This window comes from Somniosus microcephalus, chromosome 1, assembly GCF_052327205.1.
Source record: "Somniosus microcephalus isolate GS21.2 chromosome 1, FLI_Smic_1.0, whole genome shotgun sequence".
Lineage (NCBI taxonomy): Eukaryota > Metazoa > Chordata > Chondrichthyes > Squaliformes > Somniosidae > Somniosus > Somniosus microcephalus.
In genome coordinates, this window is record NC_140987.1 from 103,101,877 (window position 1) to 103,124,167 (window position 22,291).

Sequence of the window (22,291 nt, forward strand, 5' to 3'; positions counted from 1 at the left end):
AGTGCTGAGGTAAAAGCTGAAGTAGGCAATGCTGCAGAAGTTGATGTAAGCGGCTGTGGCGATGGTTAGGATGTGGGGTTTAAAGCTCAACTCAGGTTCAGACTGAGGGAATGGCCAAAAAAGGGGATAGAATCATTGGCAAACAAAGATAACAGCTTTGCTCTTTCTGATGCTGACCTGGGAGATGTTGTAATTCATCCAAGACTTGATGTTGGATAGGCATTCAGAACGCATGGAAGCAATTTAGAGAAGTGGTAGAGAGGAAGGGGGTGATTTTCACCTTAATACCAACGCATTTGTGCCTAAAAATGGGGCAGTAGAGGGACGAAAATTGTATTGAAAACAGAACCAACTTACCACTGGGTGTCTGCCCATTTCGAATTTTGGGAAGACCTTGATTTAGGTGGCTAGAACTCCCGCTCGAAGCAGGCAGGGTTTTAATGAACATATGCTAATCAGGGTCAGATGACATAGGACCCACAATGCCATTTTTGCCTCTGCCCACGTTGTTACCAACAGTTCTTGCTCCTGTCCACAAACCATGGGCAGTAGGTGGAGATATTTTAAAGAGATCCTTATCTGCTCTCAGCTAAAACAATGGAAAGTTTTGGGATACATGTTGTTTGAATTACATTATGGTTTTTGCTACTTAAAAGGATTTCAAAAGATTTGTAGTGATAGAATATTCTAAGGTTCTTCTGGCAATGCATTTTTTTCTTCATGGGGATCCTGGCAATTCCGTTCTAGCAAGATAAGGAGCAGCAGCGGCAGGTGGGATCAACACATAGAGTTATAGTTGTAGGGAACGCAAATAGAAAGAGGAGTGCTGTGCCAATTTGCAACACCCTGAAATGTGACACTTTCGACATGACCCTTTTGACCTGAGTTAAATGTAAAGCTTTTAATTCAGTAGGATAGTTGAAGACGTAGTAGCAAAAAGCTTGGCGGTGTTGAACAAGAGCTGAACATTTATTACGCAAGGCAGCAGCAGCGCAGGATGTCCCGCCTTAATTGGTGCTCCAAAACATCTCGCTTTCACTGTATGGTCACTGCCCTTGTCATTTATTGAAATTTTAGGAGAGAAAAAAATCATTCCACATTGAAGATGGTAGAGAGTAATTGAGTACGGACTGGTGTAGGGAGACCACCGAAGAAATCCAGGCCGCTCAAGAAGCGGAGGAAGAAGATTAATAGTCTTGTTTTAACTCTTTCTCCTTCCGACGTGTCAATACTTTCGGCCAGGCTCGACTGGAAGAATGTTATCTGTCGCCGCAGCAGCGGTCGCGGGAGCCCTCGCCTTGCTCTTCCTCCTGAATCTCACCTTTCCTTATCTGTGCGAGGACGCGCGCTTCGTGTTGAGAGCCAGCAAGTTCGGCTTCAGGCTTTTAAAAGTTTATCTCACCAAAAGGGTGCTGACCGTCCTGGACCGCTTCGCGCAGCAGGCGCAGGCAAACCCGGACAAAACCTTCCTCCTTTTCGAGGACCGGCCTTACAGTTACCGGGATGTGGACAGCAGAAGCAACCGAATAGCTCACGTCTTCCTTCAGCACCAGCCCGGCGTGAAAGCGGGAGACACGGTGGCGCTGCTGATGACCAACGAGCCCGACTTCGTGTGCGTCTGGTTCGGCTTGTCCAAGCTCGGCTGCGCCGTGGCTTTCCTCAACACCAACCTCCGCGCACGGTCCCTCTTGCACTGCCTCGGCAGCTCGGGGGCCAAGACCCTGATCGTGGGAGCAGGTAAGAAAGAACTTGCATTTACATCGCGCCTTTCACCTCCACAGAATGCCCCACAGCGCTTGACAGCCAATGAAGTACTTGTTGAAGTGTAGTCACTGTTGTAATGGAGGGAAATGCAGCAGCCAATCTGCCCACAAACAGCAATCCGGCAAATGACCAGATACGTTTTGGCGATGTGTTGAATGAGGTCTAAATGTTGGCCAGGACACTGGGTGATTTCCCCTGCTCTTTGAATAGTGCCATGGGACCTTTTACATCCATCTGTGAGGGCAGACAGGACCATGGTTTAACATCCCATCCAAAAGATTGAGCCTCCAACAATGTAGCAGTATCTCATTACTGCACTGAAGTGTTGGGTTAGATTATGTGCTCAAGTCTCTTCAGTAGTGCTTGAACCCATGACCTTCTGACTCAGATTGCTACCCGTTCCTTCGTTTGTCCTTCAACATTGAAGAAGACAGCCAAAATATCATTCTATTTCCTGCAGTCTGTTATTTGATGACTGATGAGAGCAATTTTTGCTCAAAATGAGTGTCCACAGAGTGAACAGTGGATTGGGGGTCTTGATTTTTCAGGCACGATTTCATCAGCTGCAGTTTATATTCAGCATCAGAAATGTGTTGGGTGCCATAGGAGGAGGTTGGATGTTTTTTTTGTCATGCTTTCTTGAGCAAATTGTTCCCACTTATGGATGTCTAATTCGCACTGTTTCAGAGTCACTTTTAAACAGTCTTTATATCTCTTTTGTTGTCCACCATAAGATCACTTATCAGTTGTTAATGTGCCATAAAAGATTTTCTTTCGGATTACTTCATCAGAGATTTGCACCACATGACCTGACCAGCATAGTCACACCTTCTGTTCCTATGTTCCTATGTTCCTAACACAACTGGAAAACTTACACTTCTCACTTCATTACATAGAAACATAGAAGATAGGAGCAGGAGTAGGCCATTCGGCCCCTCGAGCCTGCTCCGCCATTCAATGCGATCATGGCTGATCATCCAATTTCAGTACCCGGTCCCTGCTTTCTCCCCATACCCCTTGATCCCTTTAGCCTTAAGAAATATATCCAACTCCTTCTTGAATATATTTAATGAATTGGCCTCTACTGCCTTCTGTGGTAGAGAATTCCACAGGTTCACCACTCTCTGGATGAAGAAATTCCTCCTCATTTCTGTCCTAAATGGCCTACCCCTTATCCTTAGACTGACCCCTGGTTCTGGACTCCCCGACCATCGGGAACATCCTGCATCTAGTCTGTCCAGTCCAGTCCTGTCAGAATTTTATAAGTTTCAATAAGATCCCCTCTCATTCTTCTAAACTCCAGCGAGTACAAGCCCAATCGTCCCAATCTCTCCTCATACGTCATTCCTGCCATCCCAGGTATCAGCCTGGTGAATCTTCGCTGAACTCCTTCCATGGCGAGAACATCCTTTCTCAGATAAGGCGACCAAAACTGCACACAATACTCAAGGTGCGGTCTCACCAAGGCCCTGTACAACTGCAGCAAGACATCCTTGTTCCTGTACTCAAACCCCCTCGCTACGAAGGCCAACATACCATTTGCCTTCTTAACCACCTGCTGCACCTGCATGCTTATCTTCAGCGACTGGTGCACAAGGACTTGTTGCACTTCCCCTTCTCCCAATCTATTGCCTTCCTGTTTTTGACACCAAAGTGGATAACCTCACATTTATCCACGTTATATTGCATCTGCCATGCTTTTGCCCAATCGCCCAACCTATCCAAATCATCCTGGAGTTTCTCGGCATCCTCCTCACAGCACACACGCCCACCCAGCTTTGTCTCGTCTGCAAATTTGGAGATATTACATCTAGTTCCCTTGTCTAGATCATTAATATATATTGTGAATAGATGGGGTCCAAGGACCGATCCCTGCGGTACTCCACTAGTCACTGCCTGCCACTCGGAAAAAAGACCCGTTTATTCCAACTCTTTGCTTTCTGTCTGCCAACCAGTTCTCTATCCAAGTCAATACCTTGCCCCCAATCCCATGTGCCTTAACTTTACACGCTAATCTCTTATGCGGGACCTTATCAAAAGCCAGCTAAGATCTCAGATGAAGATCAGCCATGATCTCATTGAATGGCGGAGCAGGCTCGAAGGGCCGAATGGCCTACTCCTGTTCCTATCTCTATGTTTCTATGAAAGTCCAAATACACCACATCCACGTATTCTCCCTTATCTATTTTACCAGTTACATCCTCAAAAAATTCCAGTAGATTAGTCAAGCACTATTTACCTTTTGTAAATCCATGTTGACTTTGTCCGATCCTGTCGCTGTTTTCCAAGTGCTCTGCTACTACATCTTTTATAATGGACTCTAGCATTTGCCCCACTACCGATGTCAGGCTTACCGGTCTATAATTCCCTGTTTTCTCTCTACCACCTTTTTTGAATAGTGGGGTAACATTAGCTACCCTCCAATCCATGGGTACTGTTCCAGGTTCCATCGAATGTTGGAAGATGATCAGCAATGCATCTACTATTTCTAGGGCCACTTCCTTAAGTATGTACTATGTTGGTAGAGAATGTATATACCTTTTTTTGGCAGGAGATATGTGTAGGAGGTTTGAATGTAGTCCTCACAATATGCTTTAATATCTAAGATAAAGTACTAAGTGCATCAATTTGTGTAAACGTATAATCATAACTTTATAGAAGTTGGTGGGATCAACAGCTCAAATTTCATTTAGTCAAAAGAAATTAGTTAAAAATTCCTTTTTAATTTGAATTATATTTGACCTAAAAAAAGCCCTGTACGAGACCCATGGAGCAAATAATTTTATAATGACTTGAAGAAAGTGAACAAAGTTGAATTTACAGCAGAAAGTCAATGCATTAAAAGGATTAACTGTTCAAAAGGCACTGTCTAGGCAAAAGTTTTTAGTTGGCCTTTTTTGTTTGTTGTTCATGATTTTCTTTCTCGCTGCTATACCTCCTCCCACCCCCACCCCCGAGGGAACCGTTCCACTTGGACAGATTCAAATCATATATCTGTAGGATAGATTGTGTTTGGTAACTAACGCCAACTTGTTTTTCCATCATGATAATACGTATTATGCTAGGTTTTTTTTAGTGTATTTGTACCAATATACTATAGGAAAAATTGAACTTGTGTCCATTTGCTTTAAAGTACTCATACCTTAAATCACCCACCTCAAATTGGTGCCAACACTACCCGTATCGCTGACGAACTTGTGATCACCACAGCTCCAAATACTATCTCCAGTCATAACCCAATCTGTACTTGTATTGATGGGTGCTTCTCATAGGTCAAATGGACATAGTATGAAAATTTCATATTGGTGCTTTACAGTCATTAGTGTTGTACTTGGATTTCAGTAGTGATTTTGATGAATCCCATGAGGAAAGCTGATAAAGTGACATGACTTCTGCAGTATTGCAGATTTAATCGCTTAAAGAGAGCTATAGCAGCAAGAAGGAAAATCTTGAATACCTTTTTACATAGTAGTATTACATAGCATTTACAGCACAAAAACAGGCCATTCGGCCAAACAGATCCAGGCCAGTGTTTATGCTCCACATGAGCCTCCTCCCACCCTTCTTCATCTAACCTCATCAACTTATCCTTCTATTCCTTTCTCATGTGTTTATCTAGCTTCCCCTTAAATGCATCTATGCTAGTTGCCTCAACTACTCCTTGTGGTAACGTGTTCCACATTCTAACATAAATAAAAACAGAAAATGCTGGAAATACTCAGCAGGTCAGACAGCATCTATGGAGAGAGAAACAGAGTTAATGGCCGGGATTTTGGTCACCTCGGCGGGTCCAGGGCAGGCGATGTCAGTGGTGGGTCCCGACCCTGCTGCTAGCTCCATCCTGCTGTCCAAATGATTTTCCCTTGATAGGGCTTGTTAAGCCCGCCCAGCGCATTTCTCGGTCCAAATCTGGTAATGTCATTACATGACGCATCATCAGCCGGTTCCCTTAAAGGGACCATGGCCAACTTTTGACATTTGTGCTGTCAGTGTTCTACAGCATTCAAGTGCTGCAAACACTGACAGTTACTGTCCAGAGATGTAGGGCTGCACCCAGGCTCTCCCATGACTCCCTCCATATGCTTATGGAGGGAGTCAGAGCACACAAGGAGGTTTTCGTCCCTTCTGATAGGTGGAAGACACCTCCCCAGGACACCAACATAGCCTGGTTGCACATTGCAGAGGAGTTCACAAGCAGAGATATTGTCAGGAGGACCTGGGCACAGTGGCTCAAATGTTTCAATGATCTCATTAGATCTGGAAATGTTAGTACAAAGTCACACTCGCCTTCATCCTGCTGTGCCTCACATCACATCCCCATCACTCTGCCTTCCCTACCCTACCGCTGCACATCCTTACTCACACCAACTTACCTTTTACCTTGCACCTCCACCCATCCATCTCTCTCTCTCTACATTATCACATCCCTATCTCACTAGCCACCCCTCATCCTAGTGCAAGTATACCAACTAACAACATACAAGGGTAGGCACTTGGTTGTTTTATCCAATGTTCACGTAAAGTTTCTGTTAATGTGATGTCAAACATTGAAACCTTTATTTTCAACACTTTGCATTCTTGGACAGATTTGTGTGCTTAGTGAGTTGCAGTAGATGGTTAAACATAACGGTACTCCTCGCACCGGTGGTGAGTGTGAAAGGAATGGCTTGGGCATTGGAGGGATGCTTTATGGTGCTGGTGTGGGATGGTGCCAACCTGGTGCATCATGTGGCAGCCAGGGTGTACAGTGTCAAATGAAGTAAATCTGGCCATGGTGAGGCCATCGCTGGCCTCCCAGGCAGCAATGTAGTCGGGTGCAGATGCCCTGTGTAGCATCAGTTGATTGCAAAGAAGATTAAAAAGAAAGAAAGACTTGCATTTATATGGCGCCTTTCATGACCACCAGACGTCTCAACGCACTTTACTGCCAATGAAGTACTTTTGAAGTGTAGTCACTGTTGTAATGTAGGTTGGTGTTGTTGGTGCTGCTGGTGTTGGGGCTGAGTGTGGTCGGATTCTGAGGACCAAGGTGAGACAGCATAAAGGGCACCCATGTTGATGGAATAGATGGCAGGTGAAGTAGAGATCTGTCAGTGGTGAGAGAGTTCTTCCAATGAGGTGATACTGGATGGAGAGTGGAAAGTGGAAAGCCTGCAGAATCTGTGCTGGAAATTGAACTGAGAAACAGTTTCTGCCTGAGGAAATTGAAAATCTGTCAGGTGGGAGCTTTTACTATACATTTGAAGCTGTCAAGTAATCAGCTGGAGCAATGGTCACTGATCTCCCGCCTCAGGTTGACAGCTGTGGTCCCTGAACAGCTCGTGGCCATGAAGTTAAAGTGAAAAGGTAAGTTAAAAAAGCCTGTTAAGCACCTGTCAACTAGATGATAATGAGATTAATTGGATCACCTGCCGCTGCCTGTTGGGTCTGCTCAGTGCTGACAGACCCAACATTGGGAAAGGCGCGTGGCAACGGGTTCCCGACCTGCTGTCAAAAAAAAAACACTTTCCCACCTGACCCGCCACCGATCCCGCCTGCTGCCCCTCCCCCCCTCTGAAAATTCCAGCCAATGTTTCAGGTTGATGACCTTTCTCCAGTGCCTCTATATCATTTTTATGGAGACCAGAACTATTCACATTACTCCATGCATGGTCTAACCAAGATTCAATACAAGTTCAACATAACTTCTCTGCTTTTCAATTCTATCCCTCTAGAAATGAATCTCAGTGTACTGATTGCTTGTTTTATGGCCTTATTGACCTGCATCGCTACTTTTAGTGATTTGTGTATCTGTACCCCAAATCGCCTAAAGGGGTTGGAGAGGAATTTTACAGATTTTTCCACCTAATTGGCCTGAGTTTTACATTTTTCATCTCTCCCAGGAGATCACATGGCTTTCCGGTGGGGTGGAGAGTGTATATATTTTTTAATTCTTTGATGGGATGTGGGCGTCGTTGGCTAGGCCTGCATTTAGTGCCCATCCCAAATTGCCCTTGAGAAGCTGGTGGTGAGCCGCTGCAGTCCGTGGGGTGTAGGTCCGCCCACAGTGCTGTTCGGATATTGTGATACACAAGCCGTTGTAGCTGTGTGGGGCAGGCTGGATTACCTGTGGGTCTTTTCCTGTCCGTCATTGTCAAATGTTCGTAAATAATGAAAAACTTCAGAAGCCAAGTAATTTAAATTTATATTTGTTCCAATGCTGCTTTCAGTTTTGGAAGGTCAGCTATAAATGGTTGCCAGAGCATGATACATTTCTGGAATGTAGTGTAACTAATAACTTTCTACATAGTGTTATAAAATCATAGAATCTTGTAGCAAAAAAAAATGGAGGCCATTCGGCCCGTCATGGCTGTGCCGGCTTTTGAAAAAGCTATCCAATTAGTCCCACTCCCTTGTTCTTTCCCCATAGCCCTACAAATCTTGCCTTTTCAAGTATTTATCCAATTCCCTTTTGAATGTTACCATTGAATCTGCTTCCACCACCCTTTCAGCTAGTGTATTCCAGATCATAATGTCAAGTGAAGCACAGAAATTGCAGCCCAGAAGGAGGCCATTCAGCCCACTGTTTCAGTGCCAGTGCTGGTGGCTCTTCAAATGGAGTAATTCACCCTAATCCCATTTCTTTACCTGGTCCCCAAGTCCCTTTTCAAAAACCTATCCATTTCCTTTTTAAATTATGTTACATTTCCCACTGATAATTGTTGTAACATTTATATATGTTTATATATATTTGAGACTTGTTTATAGTTTTTACATTGGCAAATGCTATTTTTACATATTTTACACATGTATGTAACATTTGTACGTAAACTTAATTTAGCCACATACCAGCTCAAACAACTTTGAACACTTTCCTTCACTGCTACCTGAACACACAATTTCTAATTGGTTTTGTTAAAGGCTCTCTTTCTAATAATCTTCTACATTGGTGATGGGGTGGAATCGCCAAAGCATAGCTAAAAGTCCTGGAATCCTGTGTAACAAAAAGGAGATTTGACCTATCCAGTCACAATAAATGAATAGCCCTAGAGATTCGAGGGAGGAATCTTCATTGTGAGATTATAACGGGTAGAGTGCTAATCTGAATTTTGAAAAAAAAACTCTTAAAAGTTCAGCTTAATCAATTCACCCACTTTATACCTTTATTGCGTAAGACTTTAGACATTTCTAATTAAAATTCACATCTGATTTTTGGCCACTGAAAAGAAAATGAAGTCCAGTATACGGAGATGCTGCCCTTGCCTGTGCAGAACTTTCTGTGCTCTAAAACTCTACACAACATTTATAGTTATATAAAATACTTGCATTTATACAGCAAAGTATTCCATAGTGCTTCACACAATCAAATGCTTTGAACTGCAGTGATCATAGGCAAACAGGACAACCATTTTGGATTGAAAAAGTCCCTCAGAGAGCAATAAGATGAATGACTGACTAGTTAATTTGTTTATTTTATTCCGAGTAAGATTCCACTGACATAAATATCAGTTTTGTTTTTGTTGCCTGAAATGTATTATGTTCATGTTTAAAGTAAAAACACTTAAAATTTTAATGAGTTATCTAAACCAGAGGTTTTTTTTAATGAACAGATATTTCTTTAAAAGTGGCCTCACTTTACTTTCATTTTTCAGAAAAATATAATCCTGCTATCATGCTTCCGCCAACCCATTCCCAAATTGTACATGTGCAACTATGATCTTTATTCAAATATTATAGTAAACATTGCTTTTTCAGGTTGGGTACTTTTTTCACAAACGTCAGTAATTCTCTTGCCAACTTGGTACAAGCCTGATAAAATAACTGTGACAGTAGTCATTGGCAGCTTTAGCTCAGCTTCAATTCTACTCATTTAGGATTGTAAACTAAAAACAATTCACAGTGTTGTCGTGCTTCCAGCAGATCCGTTCTTCAGTTAATGCCTCATGGATATGCTGCCAAATAAAGGACAAAACATTGCCCCAGTAACTAGCAAATATGTTAACAATCTTTACTGATTTTTTTTGTATAAGCCCTGTTCTACAAAGTGCTACAGTAATTTTACTTAAATGCCAAAGAAGGGTCTGACACAGGCCTATAACAAATTTGCATATTCTTACCAGTCTATAAGCAGCAAGTGACTCCTGCTTTATCATCAGATACTATACATGAGAGAGGTTTTAAGGGAATGGGTTAATTTGGATTCAAGGTTTTTTTTTCTTTTGCAAAAGTGAGACATGTATTGAATATAACAAGGTCCATGGTTACTGACAGTACTCCATGGCAACAGCTCTACTTCTGACCATATCATTTTAATGGTCCACATAATTGGGGACTGTATTAACAAACTTGTTTTCTTTGATAAAGTGATCAAGAAGTCCTGGTCTTCATAAAAACTTTCATGTAAATGGGGCATATAATAGAACCTTTCAACATGGAAAGTATTTAATCTGTGTCCTAACTTATGTAATGAGTTATGCATCGTGACACCAGCTGAGTGTTCTCTGCATTCAAATCCTTTTTACAAAATGACCACTTTTATAACCTATTTAATATTGGTAACCTAAGGTGAAATAAAACTTTTTGTTAACTCTTCGCAGTGGTTTATGCTCTCATGTAAATCTCTGCACACCAAAAGCATACACTGCATGACAGCCATCATCAGCAGAAGATAAATTAAGCACAGAAAGCAAAAATTAGTAGACCAAGCAAAAAAGTAAATCAGTACACAAATGAAGCTCCACCGATGGGTCAGCTGGTGAATGCAGTGTATAGCTAAGTTATGTAGACTAGAAGGTCCTGGGATTCAGTTCTCAGTCTGTGCTGAGTTAGCTGATGTCAGCTGAGCTGGCTGTGCAGAATTACAATTGACCTCTTTGTTCCTAAATTCAGCGAGGGTTTCTTACTCCTGATAACTATACGACGATACCTGTTGGAAAGTGAGTTCATATAGATGTTGGCCAAGGGCAGGATCAAGCTTGGCAGAGTTAAATTACCTACCAACACTCGCTAGGCTTGCGTGTGAAAGATGGCCACTTGGGCAAGACACTGGATAGCAACAATAAGCAGTGCCTTCGGGAGAGAAGCAAGGGGAGGGAATTGGGCAAACCCTCCCCAAAGTAAATTACGTGGATTAAAAAAAAAATCACAGTTATCTTGTATCTAAATCTAGTTTGGGTTTCAGGAAACATTTATGACCCACGTGATCGTCACTTATCTCAGCTTGATATCGTATAAGCACCTTCCTGTTAGGGTTTTGTAACACTGATGTTGTAATTAGTTGCTATACAAATAAAGTAAGTACAGGAAGACAGTGTAAGTATATAGTCAGATAAATCAACCATTTGTGATCTAACTGCTTTATCTACGAGTGGAATAAGACCAGAAAATGCCACAAAAAACATTGCGGATCAATCAGCAATGGTAAACAGAAAAGATAAGTTAATATTTCAGGTATGAAACCTTCATTAGTTCTGAAGAAGGGTCTGCAACTGGAATATTCATTTATTTTTTCTCTTTCCAGATGCTGATGGGCCAGTTGTGTATTTCCATCATTTTCAAGTTTAATTTCCAATCACCAGTGTCTAGAGTATTTTTTCTTCCTTTTTGGTCTAATTGGAATAGTTCAGTGGAAAAGCACAATTTGTTTTTATTTAAAACTAAGAATAGTTAAAACCACAATAAAACTACTCAATCTCAGAAGAAAGAGATTTGCATTATCATGTAATACAATACAACCCAGCATCACAGATCATTCTAAGTATTTGGTGCCTGAATAGTGTTTGGTTTCATGTGTTGGTTTCTTTTTTCATTGAGCCATGAGATTTGATGCCATGGTTCTTTCATCTCTGTCTGGGATTGAATGAAGCACAGTTCGAAGCAATGAACCTTCCCTTTCCCATGGGTATACAGATTTTTAAATTCAATTCATTGGGTTTCAACAGCAAAAACCTGACCCCGATTGAACTGCTTTAAGTGCCATGCTAGTGTGGCCTACTCCCGGCGGATGGATCTTGCAAAGCTAGTATCAGCCTCCAAAATAAAGCTCTAATACAAAAACAAAATACTGCGGATGCTGGAAATCTGAAATAAAAACGGGAAATGCTCAGCAGGTCAGGCAGCATCTGTGGAGAGAGAAACAGAGTTAACATTTCAGGTCAATAACCCTTCGTCAGAACTAGGTCATCGACCTGAAATGTACTCTGTTTCTCTCTCCACAGATGCTGCCTGACCTGCTGAGTATTTCCAGCATTTTCTGTTTTTATTCCAAAATAAAGCTGCTGGATTCACTAAAGTTAGCTACCAAAAAGACACTTTTTTAACCAGGGAAGACTTTTTTTTTAACCAGGTCTTCTTGGAGTTGGCCTTTTTTAGCCAGTCAGCTTTACTTTGGGGTTGCCACTGACTGCACGAGACCAACATTAGGAGCCACCATCACTATCACAAAATATAAAATCTGTTTAGGGCAACTTCACTAAGTGCAGTCATAAAAATAAGTGATACTGGAAAGTGTTGTGTCCATCAGTAGTAAGACACAAGACTGCAGGAGAACGGTACAACAGGTGTTTACTCAACGTGGCTCACTCTGGATCTGAACTGTACAGATTACTACTCAGTGCTATATACAGGTGTGGTCACTGCCGGTACTACAGTATACATGAGCTGTAAAACATAGTCCCCCCCCTTAAAGGTATATACATTACAATTCCTCCCCTTTTAGATTAACAGTACCATAACACTCATTTAACAATTAAATATCAAACTAATTACAATTAACACTTTTAATATGCAACATTAGCTGAAAATAGTCCATTTATATATTCAGTCTTTGGGGAGGCTTCCTGATCCTTTCTGGATAGCGCCTTTCCCGAGTGTCTCACTCTTGGTGCGGAGGCGATTCTGGCACCCTGTCGTCGGTTGGGTCATCAGCTTCCGATGCTACTGTTTCTGGGGTAGATGCGACCTGCACGTCTGGTTCCTCACCAGGTACGTATGGGCGAGGCATGAGGTTGACTTGTTCCTGTGACTCTAGGATCTGGTCAGCATGGCGTCTCACAATGTTCTCCCCAACGTCCACTGTGTACATTAGTGGGCCCTGCCGTGTGCATATCGTTCCTGGCTGCCATTTTTCTGTTCGGTAGTCGCGGGCCAAGACTAGTTGCCCTACATTGAAGCTCCTTGTTGGCTTCTCATGGATGTGCTGGAATTGCTTACTCTCAACATCTCTTCGTACGTTTGGTCTGAGCAAATCCAGGCGAGATCTTAACCTTCGGTTAAAGAACATCATGGCCGGGGCCTGGTTGGTGACTGCATGTGTCGCATTCCGGTAGGCGAACAGGAAATTGTCCACCTTATGCTGCAGCGGAATGTTGTCATTGTACATAGCCTTTATTGCCTTCTTAAAGGTTTGTACGAACCTCTCAGCCAATCCATTTGTGGCTGGATGATACGGGGCGGATGTGTAATGCCGTACCCCATTCTTTTTCATAAACCTCCGGAACTCTTCGGACACAAACTGTGGTCCATTATCGGAGCAAATCTGTTCTGGCAAGCCGTTCCTGGCAAAAATGGTCCGTAGGACTGCAATAGTTTTCTCCGTGGTGGTGGAGGACATTTTGATGACCTCAGGCCATTTCGAGTGCGCATCCATGGCTATTAAAAACATTGACTCCATGAATGGACCAGCAAAATCAATATGCACCCATTGCCATGGAGATGAGGGCCACTCCCATGGGTGTAGAGGGGCATGTGGTGGTGCATTTTGGACTTTCTGGCATCCTGAGCAGCTCTTGGTCAGGTCCTCGATTTGTTTATCGATTCCCGGCCATCACACATAAGCCCTGGCAAGGCTTTTCATTTTTACCCCTCTCAGATGACCCTCATGAAGCTCATTGAGCACTCTATCCCTTAACTTGGGTGGAATTACCACTCGGGATCCACACATCAAGGTCCCCCGGTGATATACCTATCAATTCAGTTCATGAAAAGCGACGAGTTAAGTTAGTAACTATAGGTTTTTATTGGCTAAATAACAGAGCCCACCCTCGTGGGTGATCGGATCCAACAAGGAGGAATACCAGCCAGTCGACCACCTTTATACCTGGGCAAGCAGGCGGAGCCATGGGCGGAGTCAGCTGTGGTCAGCCCAGGTATAACAGCGTGGCAAGAGGTAACCTTGTGTAGTGATACAACAGTGTAAACAGTGATAACCATAGTGTAACGATATAAACAGTGATAACCATAGTGTAACGATTAGTGAACGATAAAAGTGGTTTACCACACCTGGCACACTGACAGCTGTTCTCTTCTTGTCGAGAATGCTGGCAACAGTTGAGTCGCCATGTGCTGGCCATCCCTTCACCGTCAAATCATATACCCGAGACAGTGTCAGGTCATTTCGGGTCTCCTTTTCTATACGAGCGTTAGTTACCGGTAGGTATTCAACTATAGTCGAATGAAATATTTCGACAGGATCCACTACTGGTGCTTCCTCCACAGTAGGCAGTGGCAGGCGTGATAGCCCATCAGCATTTCCATGCTGTTTCGTGCCCTTATATTCAATCTCATGTGGTGCGCCCCTTGAAAGAGTGACCATCTTTGTAGTCATTGCGCAGTCATCACCGGAACGCCCTTCTTCAGATTAAAAATGGAGACAAGAGGCTGGTGGTCAGTCAGCAAGGTGAATTTCTGCCCGTGCAGATAGTGATTGAACTTTTTCACTCCCCACACTAGGCTGAGGGCCTCCCTGTCAATCTGGGCGTAGTTACGCTCGGCTGAGGTTAGTGATCATGACGCAAAGGCTATTGGCCTCTCTGAGCCGTCCGAGAATTTGTGCGACAGCACCACTCCAATGCCGTAGGGTGACTCATCACACGCCAACCGAATTGGTAGTGCTGGGTTGAAATGGGCCAATACCTCTTTCGATGTGATTAGTGTTTTGCTCTTCTGGAAAGCTCGTTTACATTCGTCACTCCACTTCCATGGCACTCCAGTTTGCAGTAGGGTGTTCAGTGGGTGTAGTATTGTAGACAAATTTGGCAAGAACTTATTGTCGTAGTTTACGAGCCCGAGGAACGACCTCCGTTGTGACACGTTTTCCGGTGCTGGAGCCTTGACTACTGCCTCAATCTTTTCTGGGGACTTATGTAACCCCTCTTTATCGATAACGTGGCCACAATAGGAGATCTCTTTTTTTAAAAACTCGCATTTGGGGCGGTTAGCTCGGAGCCCATATTCCTTCAATCTAGTGAGCACCTGCTCCAGGTTGGCGAGGTGATCACTGTCATTTTCGCCCGTGACCAGGATGTCGTCCAAATAACACTGGGTCCCTGGGATCCCTTGCAGGACTTGTTCCATTGCCCTTTGCCAAATAGCTGGAGCTGATGCTACCCCGAATACCAGCCGGTTGTATTGGTAGAGCCCTTTATGGGTGTTGATTGTGAGGTATTTTTTTGATGTTTTTTCTACCTCCATTTGCAGATACGCCTGGGCCAGATCAATCTTAGTGAAGCGTTTCCCTCCAGATAGCGAGGCGAAAATATCTTCAATCCGCGGAAGTGGATATTGCACGGTGTGAAGGACTGGGTTCACTGTTACCTTAAAGTCCCCACAGATGCGAACCTTCCTTGGTTCCCCAGGCGTGCTGCTCAACGACTTTTTCATCACAGGGACGATGGGTGTAGCCCACTCACTCCAGTCTACCTTGGACAGTACTCCTGAATGTTCCAAACTCTCCAGCTCTGCTTCGACGGTTGGGCCTTAAAAAATTTTGGGCTTGCGTTTTCTTCGATTTTAATTGTTGCTGTCATGCCTTTTAGTGTTCCGAGTCCTTGCTGGAACACTTCTTGCGCGTCGGTTAGGATCTTTGACAGTCGCCCAGGTGTGACGTCGTCATCCTTTTTGTCAGCCACAGTCAGTGCTTGTATGGAATGCCAATCCAGCTGTATTTTCCGGATCCATTCACGTCCCAGTAATGGTGGTCCTCCATCTTGCAATACATACAGGTCTAGTTTTGGTGTTTCCTTACCGTTATATATAACGGTCACCCTTATTTTTCCTTTGGGGTAGACTTTTTGCCCCATGTACATCTTCAAAATAATTTTTTTGTCTCTCAAGGGTATGTGTGAGAATAGCCGCTCGTAGTCCCGTCGGTTTATGACTGTTAGGGCTGATCCTGTGTCCAATTCCATTTTTACCTGGACTCCTGCTATTTTGAGAGTACATAGAAACATAGAAGATAGGAGCAGGAGTAGGCCATTCGGCCCCTCGAGCCTGCTCCGCCATTCAATGAGATCATGGCTGATCATCCAAATTCAGTACCCGGTCCCTGCTTTCTCCCCATATCCCTTGATCCCTTTAGCCTTAAGAAATATATCCAACTCCTTCTTGAATATATTTAATGAACTGGCCTCCACTGCCCTCTGTGGCAGAGAATTCCACAGGTTCACCACTCTCTGTAATGAATGCATTTGCCAAAGGAATACCTTAACACATTTATAAAGTTGCTACACAAGAACAGAATACTTAACCCAATCTTGTTAAAATCCAAAGAAACTGAACACTTACAATAATTAACTCAAATTTCAACCTTTGCTCAACACAGGATACTGTTTTTTGAAACTTCGTGCAATACTGCTAGATATTCAATCACAAGCTATTTTATAGTCCTGAAGCGTAACTATTCCACTCATAATGCTCAGGAATTTGCAGCACAGGCCACAGGAAACAGCTTTTCAGTTCCACATGGATGTTAGTTACTATTTCTCACAGCTAGACTTCATATTGGATTTATTAAAAAGTGTTTAAAAATCTGGGTCAATTGATAAAAGGTTTACTGACTACAAAACACAAGTTAATTATTATATCTGTGCTCAGAATCTGTCAGTAAACTATCACGCTCTATTGGTTAAAAAAGGAGGAATCTCTGAACTCTACCTACAAACTGAAATACAGTTATCAGTTTTAGGTCATCACTTGACATTCTTCCCTCATTATACCTATTTTGCAAAACAGTAATAATTCTATATCAATGCAAGTTACACAATGTCAAGCTGAGAGCTCTAGAGGCTAAAACACAAGACCTAGTGTTATGACTACGCTATCCATTTAAGTAGACGATACGCAGCCTGTATCCTTAAATTAAGAATTCAAAGTGCAATCAAGCCAATTCTAAATAAAGATTGGAACACGTGTGTATGGGTGTGTGCATTTCTCCCATACACCACCCCCCCCGCCCCAAGCAGAGTAGTGAGCTGTTTGGACTTGTCCAGCTTCTGTTTAACTCACGAGCACTGAGACAGAGTTGTTTTCAACTATAGTTGAAAAGGGGAGAAGAAAAACATAACCTTAAAGCAATTTGAGAGTGACCCAAATGGTTCGGTGATCCTCCGTTTTGATCACATTATGTAGTTTCAGACAACTCAGACCCCTGCTTTCGGAGTCGGTATCACTCTTTTTTGTTCGTCTGAACTATTCTCCGTCACCTTATGTACCTTCTTGTACTTTTCTTTTGGAGATTTCTTATTGCTGGTTTTCTTTCCCGACCTGCAGACTCGTGCTATGTGTCCTACTTTTCCACACTGTCTGCACACTTTGTCTTTGAACCAGCAATCATTCTGGTCGTGTGTTGTTCTGCCGCAGCGATAGCACGTCTCTGTTCTGTATGACATTTCGTTTGTGCCATTTTCTTGCGGTCTCTGTTGTATCTCTGCAGTGCCCCGTGCTGCTGCTTCATATGATACCGCAATGCTGAAAGCCTTGTCCAGCGTAAGGTCCTTTTCAGATAAAAGCCGTTTCTGGGTTCCTTCACTTTGAAGCCCACACACAAACTTGTCCCTTAAGGTATCTGCCAGTCCCATTCCAAACTGGCAGTGTTTCGATAGTTTGCACAGTTCTGTTAAATACTCAGCATTGCTTTCATCCTTATGCTGGTTCCGTTTGTGAAACTTGAATCTTTCTGCTATCAGCAGCGGTGTGGGGTTTAAATGTTCCTGTAGTATCGTCACTATGTCTCCAAAACTCTCTTCCACTGGCTTCGCTGGGGTTACTAGATTTTGTAATAAGCCATACGTCTTTGCACCCATTAACTTTAACAATACCGGCGCTTTCTTGTCATCTGACACCTCATTTGCCTTGTAGTATACCTCTATTCGTTCGCCATATGTAGTCCAATCTTCGACTTCATTGTCAAATGCAGTGATACTGCCACTCTTCGGCATTTTGGGTGTGGTTTAAAATGGCGTCTCCCGCGCGTACCTTCCTCCCCCGCTGCTGCCAACGCCGCTCTCGGCGGTCCTCGTGGCAATGGCGGCGCCCTGTAGGTTTCGCGCGCTTCTCCTGCGCTGCTGCCAACGCCGCTCTCAGCGGTCCTCGTGGCAATGGCGGCGCCTCGCGGGTTTCTGCGTGTCTCTCTCTCCTCGACGCTGCTCGGCCCCCGAACACCGGCTGCGCCCTGTGCGCTCTGCCCTCTCTCTCTCCCGTCGACGCTGCTCGGCCCTTTGCTGTGCCGCTCGGTCGGGCTCTAGCCCGCCGCTGTCCAGGAAGGGTCTGCGCACTACCTGTTGCCAACCTGTTTCGCTGGACCACCGTGACTGGAAAACCAAGCCTGGCTCTCAACAGCCTCCCCCGCAATTCTCGAGTCTCTGCTGGATGACTGGGCGGTTGCCCGTGGTCAACGCCTGTGTCTCTGGCCTTGACCTCCAATCTATTGGTCTCCAGGAACGAATCCCTGGGAGGTGATGCAGAGTTGCAGGTAGGATCGAATTTGCCTCGTCGCCAATGTTGTGTCCGTTAGTAGTAAGACACAAGACTGCAGGAGAACGGTACAACAGGTGTTTACTCAACGTGGCTCACTCTGGAACTGAACTGTACAGATTACTACTCAGTGCTATATACAGGTGTGGTCACTGCCGGTACTACAGTATACATGAGCTGTAAAAAGTAGTTCCCCCCTTAAAGGTATATACATTACAGAAAGTATAAATGTAATAATGCAGTAGAAGGTGCTCTTCTATGTTGGAATTTAGGCACATTATTGGATAGGCTGGGGAATATTTCTTTTTCATGTAGTTTGTTATTCTGTGGGATTCCTAATACTATAATTGGGTGAAAAAATAGAAATGTTCCATTTCTTTAACATTGACATTCTTAACTGTGATCACAAAATGTTAAATAAATGCGTTTGTGGGTGGGGTGGGGTGCTGTCAGGGGCGTAGTCAGGTGTGTGTCGTCTAAGCAAATCTGCACACTTTTTATCCTCACTGTTAGCAAATTGACGGGTTTGCAATGGGACAGCAAATCAATTCTTGGGAAATCGCGAAGCTCCCCTCTTTGATCTACAATTCTAAATTTCCTGCCTACAGGGAGTGTCTATATAACCTATACACAATTATTATTTTGGAAGTAAATAATGTTCTTTAGAGATTGCTTACAATGTCTGATTTGCATGTCTATAAAAATGTGTTGATTTTTTTTTCTTCATAACCTGCAGATCTAGTTGATGTTGTGGAGGACATTCTTACCAGTATCAAGGAGAATAATATATCTGTCTGGGTTATGGGGAAAAGTTGCACTCTCCATGGGGTGACTACCCTAGCAGATAAAGTAGAGGATGCACCAGACAGCCGGGTGCCAGCATCGTGGCAATCTACAATCCACTTGAAGTCCACCTTTCTGTATATATTCACTTCAGGGACAACAGGTATTTAGGATTCTGGTTTTGTCTTTATTCTTTAATTTGTTCTGTAGAGGACAGCTTTATTTGAGGAATGAGAAATGCTGTATCTTCTTCCTGCATTGCAGCAGCAATGACTTGCATCTATAGAGCACCTTTGGCATAAAAAATGCCCCAAGGTGTTTTAAAGGGAAAAGAAAAATCAGTAGAAACAGATAAGGGAACAGACACTAAGCCGTGGAGTGAGAAATTAGGAAGGGTGACAGATTGCTTGGTCAAAAAGATGGGTTTTGAGAAGCTTCTTAATCCTGGGGAAAAGAAGAGGAGAGGTGGAGGGGTGTAAGGAGGGGGAATTCCAGAGAGATGGGCAAAGGTGGCTGAAGGTTCTGCCATTAATGGGGGGTGGGGGTGGGTGAAGGGTGAGGGTGGGTGGTTGAGGGGGGGAGGGAGTTGCACAAAAGGGGTCAGGAGGGGATAAGCCTGGAAGAGTTTGCCGAGATTAGTTGGCCAAGGCTGTGGCGGGATTTGAAGATGACAACAAGAATATTAAACTTGTGGACTGGGAGCAATACTGGTCAATAATGACCGGGTCAAATCAATATTCCAATTGTGCAGTCTTAAGAAAAAGATGAATCCCTGCAGGGTGCAAGTATTCTTTGAATCAAATTACAACAACAAGAACTTGCATTTATATAGTACCTTGAATGTAGTAAGATGCTACACAGGAGCGTAATCAGCCAAAAAAATTGTCAGATTAGGAGATAAGTTTGTATACAACACAATTATATAACTTGCATCCATTAAAATACATGTATAATGCAGCATTTAAAAGTATAGTAATCTATTTTGGCTTAGCTACTTCATGTTCTTTCCATTTCCTGCGCACTGATAGTGCTGTTATTTCACTAAAGACATTCTAGCTAAGAATAACATATAAAACCCAATAAATCATCTTGTAATTGCATTTTTCATTATCAATACCACACAAATGATCTAGTCCGCATTAGGAAAACCCCATAGTCCTTGCTGCAGTTGAGTTAATATGCATTCTGCAACATTTATATTCTGACAATGGGTGGTTAAAGGGGAAGACTACAGGACAAAGCAATGCAAGGCCATTGGGATGTATTGCAGCTGAATACATGCCTATGAATGAAACGTTTGTTCTTATTAGGAATTTGGAGTCATAGATATTCTCTGGGGGAGATGGGAGGTGGAAATCCAACCATAAATGGAATTTGCTCTTGTTAGACTTGTTGTTATGTGCACACAGGGTACCATTGATGTCACAAGGAAAACAAAAGTTGCCTGATGGGTTAGCATTTTTATTTTTATTAAATGCGCTTTTATATTGTTCTTTGGCTGCTGGGTCCTGTAGTGTAGATCTCCAGCACCCGGCAGCCACATCAACGTAAATCTGCTGGGTTTTTACCCCCAGCAGCAAGGAAGACCTGTGTTTTTCATTCTCCCACTGTCTCTTTGGGCAGAATTTTGCAGGGGGTCAGTGGGTGCGATAGGTGGCGGGTCAGGTGGGAAAATGTTTTGTTTTGACAGCGGGTCAGGACCCTGCTGTCAATCCGCCACCACGCGCCTTTCCCAGATGTTGGGTTTGCCAGCACTGAGCAGACCCAACACACGGCGGTGGGGGAGACAATTGAAATCATTAGTGGCTTACTTACAGCCACTTATCAATGCTCTTTTCCCCAACTTTTTGAATTTGACAGGTTGCCCACCGGTTTCCTGCTGTGCCTAGACCTCATCAGTGAAGCTGAGGCGGGAGGTGACTTGCCATTCTTTTAGGTGATGAGTTGACGGCTTCAAATGTCAAGTAAAAGCTCCCAGCTGAATCAGATATCTTCCCTTAGCCACCAGCTTCTCTAAACAGCATTTCCACTACAGATTCAGGATGCTGCAAGTCTTTACACAAGTCTCCATCCAGTCTGACCTCATTATCTCTCCCACCATTGACAGATCGCTTCTGTCATCTCTATTTCACCTGCCATCTATTCCATCAGCATTGGTGCCCTTGAAACTAGCTCACCTTGGTCCTCAGAATCCCATCACGATCAGCCCCAACACCAGCAGCACCGGGCACACCAGCAGCACCAACAACAACACTAACCTTCTCCTCAATCAACTGATGCTGCACAGGACACAGGGCATCAGCACCCGAGCACATTGCTGCCCAGGACGCCAGGGATGGCCTCACCATAGCCAGATTTACTTCATTTGACGCTGTGCACCCTGGCTGCCACGTGATGTGCCAGGTTGGCACCACCCCACACCAACACCATAAAGCATCCCTACAATGCCCAAGACATTCCTTTCACACTCATCACCATTGCGGGGGTACCGTTATGTCTCACCATTCACTGCAACCCACTAAGCCATTTCCAAAGGTGCACACAAATCTGTCCAAGAACGCAAAGTGTTGAAAATAAAGGTTTCAATGTTTGACACCACATTAACAGAAACTTTACATGAACACTGCATAAAACACCCAAGTGCCTACCCTTGTGTGTTGTTAGTTGGTATGATTGGATTAGGATGAGGGTGAGTGTGAGGGGTGGCTAGTGAGATGGGGAAGTGATGATGTAGATAGAGGGATGGGTGGAGGTGCAAGGTAAGTTGGTGTGAGTAAGGATGTGCAGGATTAGGGTAGGGAAGACAGAGTGCTGGGGATGTGATGAGAGGCGCAACAAGATGAGGTTGAGTGTGGTTTTGTACCAATGTTTCCTGATCTACTGAGATCATTGAAAGGTTTGCGCCACTGCAACCTGGTCCTCCTGACGACATCCCTGCTTGTGTCCTCCTGTGCAATGTGCAACCAGGTTGCATTGATCTCCTGGGGAGGTCTCTTCCGCCCATTGGAAGGGAAGA

General features: G+C 43.8%; 1 protein-coding gene across 1 annotated transcript in view; it reads left to right on the plus strand.

Moving 5' to 3' along the window:
* The first annotated feature begins 613 nt into the window (after nucleotides 1-613).
* The window catches only part of slc27a6 (solute carrier family 27 member 6), a 119,437-nt gene continuing 97,759 nt past the window's right edge, over nucleotides 614-22,291 (plus strand). The window contains exons 1-2 of the mRNA XM_085984431.1: nucleotides 614-1,737; nucleotides 19,229-19,438. Of these exons, the coding sequence (XP_085840557.1) occupies nucleotides 1,257-1,737; nucleotides 19,229-19,438 (691 nt within the window). The 5' untranslated portion in view covers nucleotides 614-1,256. The remainder of the gene's footprint in view (nucleotides 1,738-19,228; nucleotides 19,439-22,291) is intronic.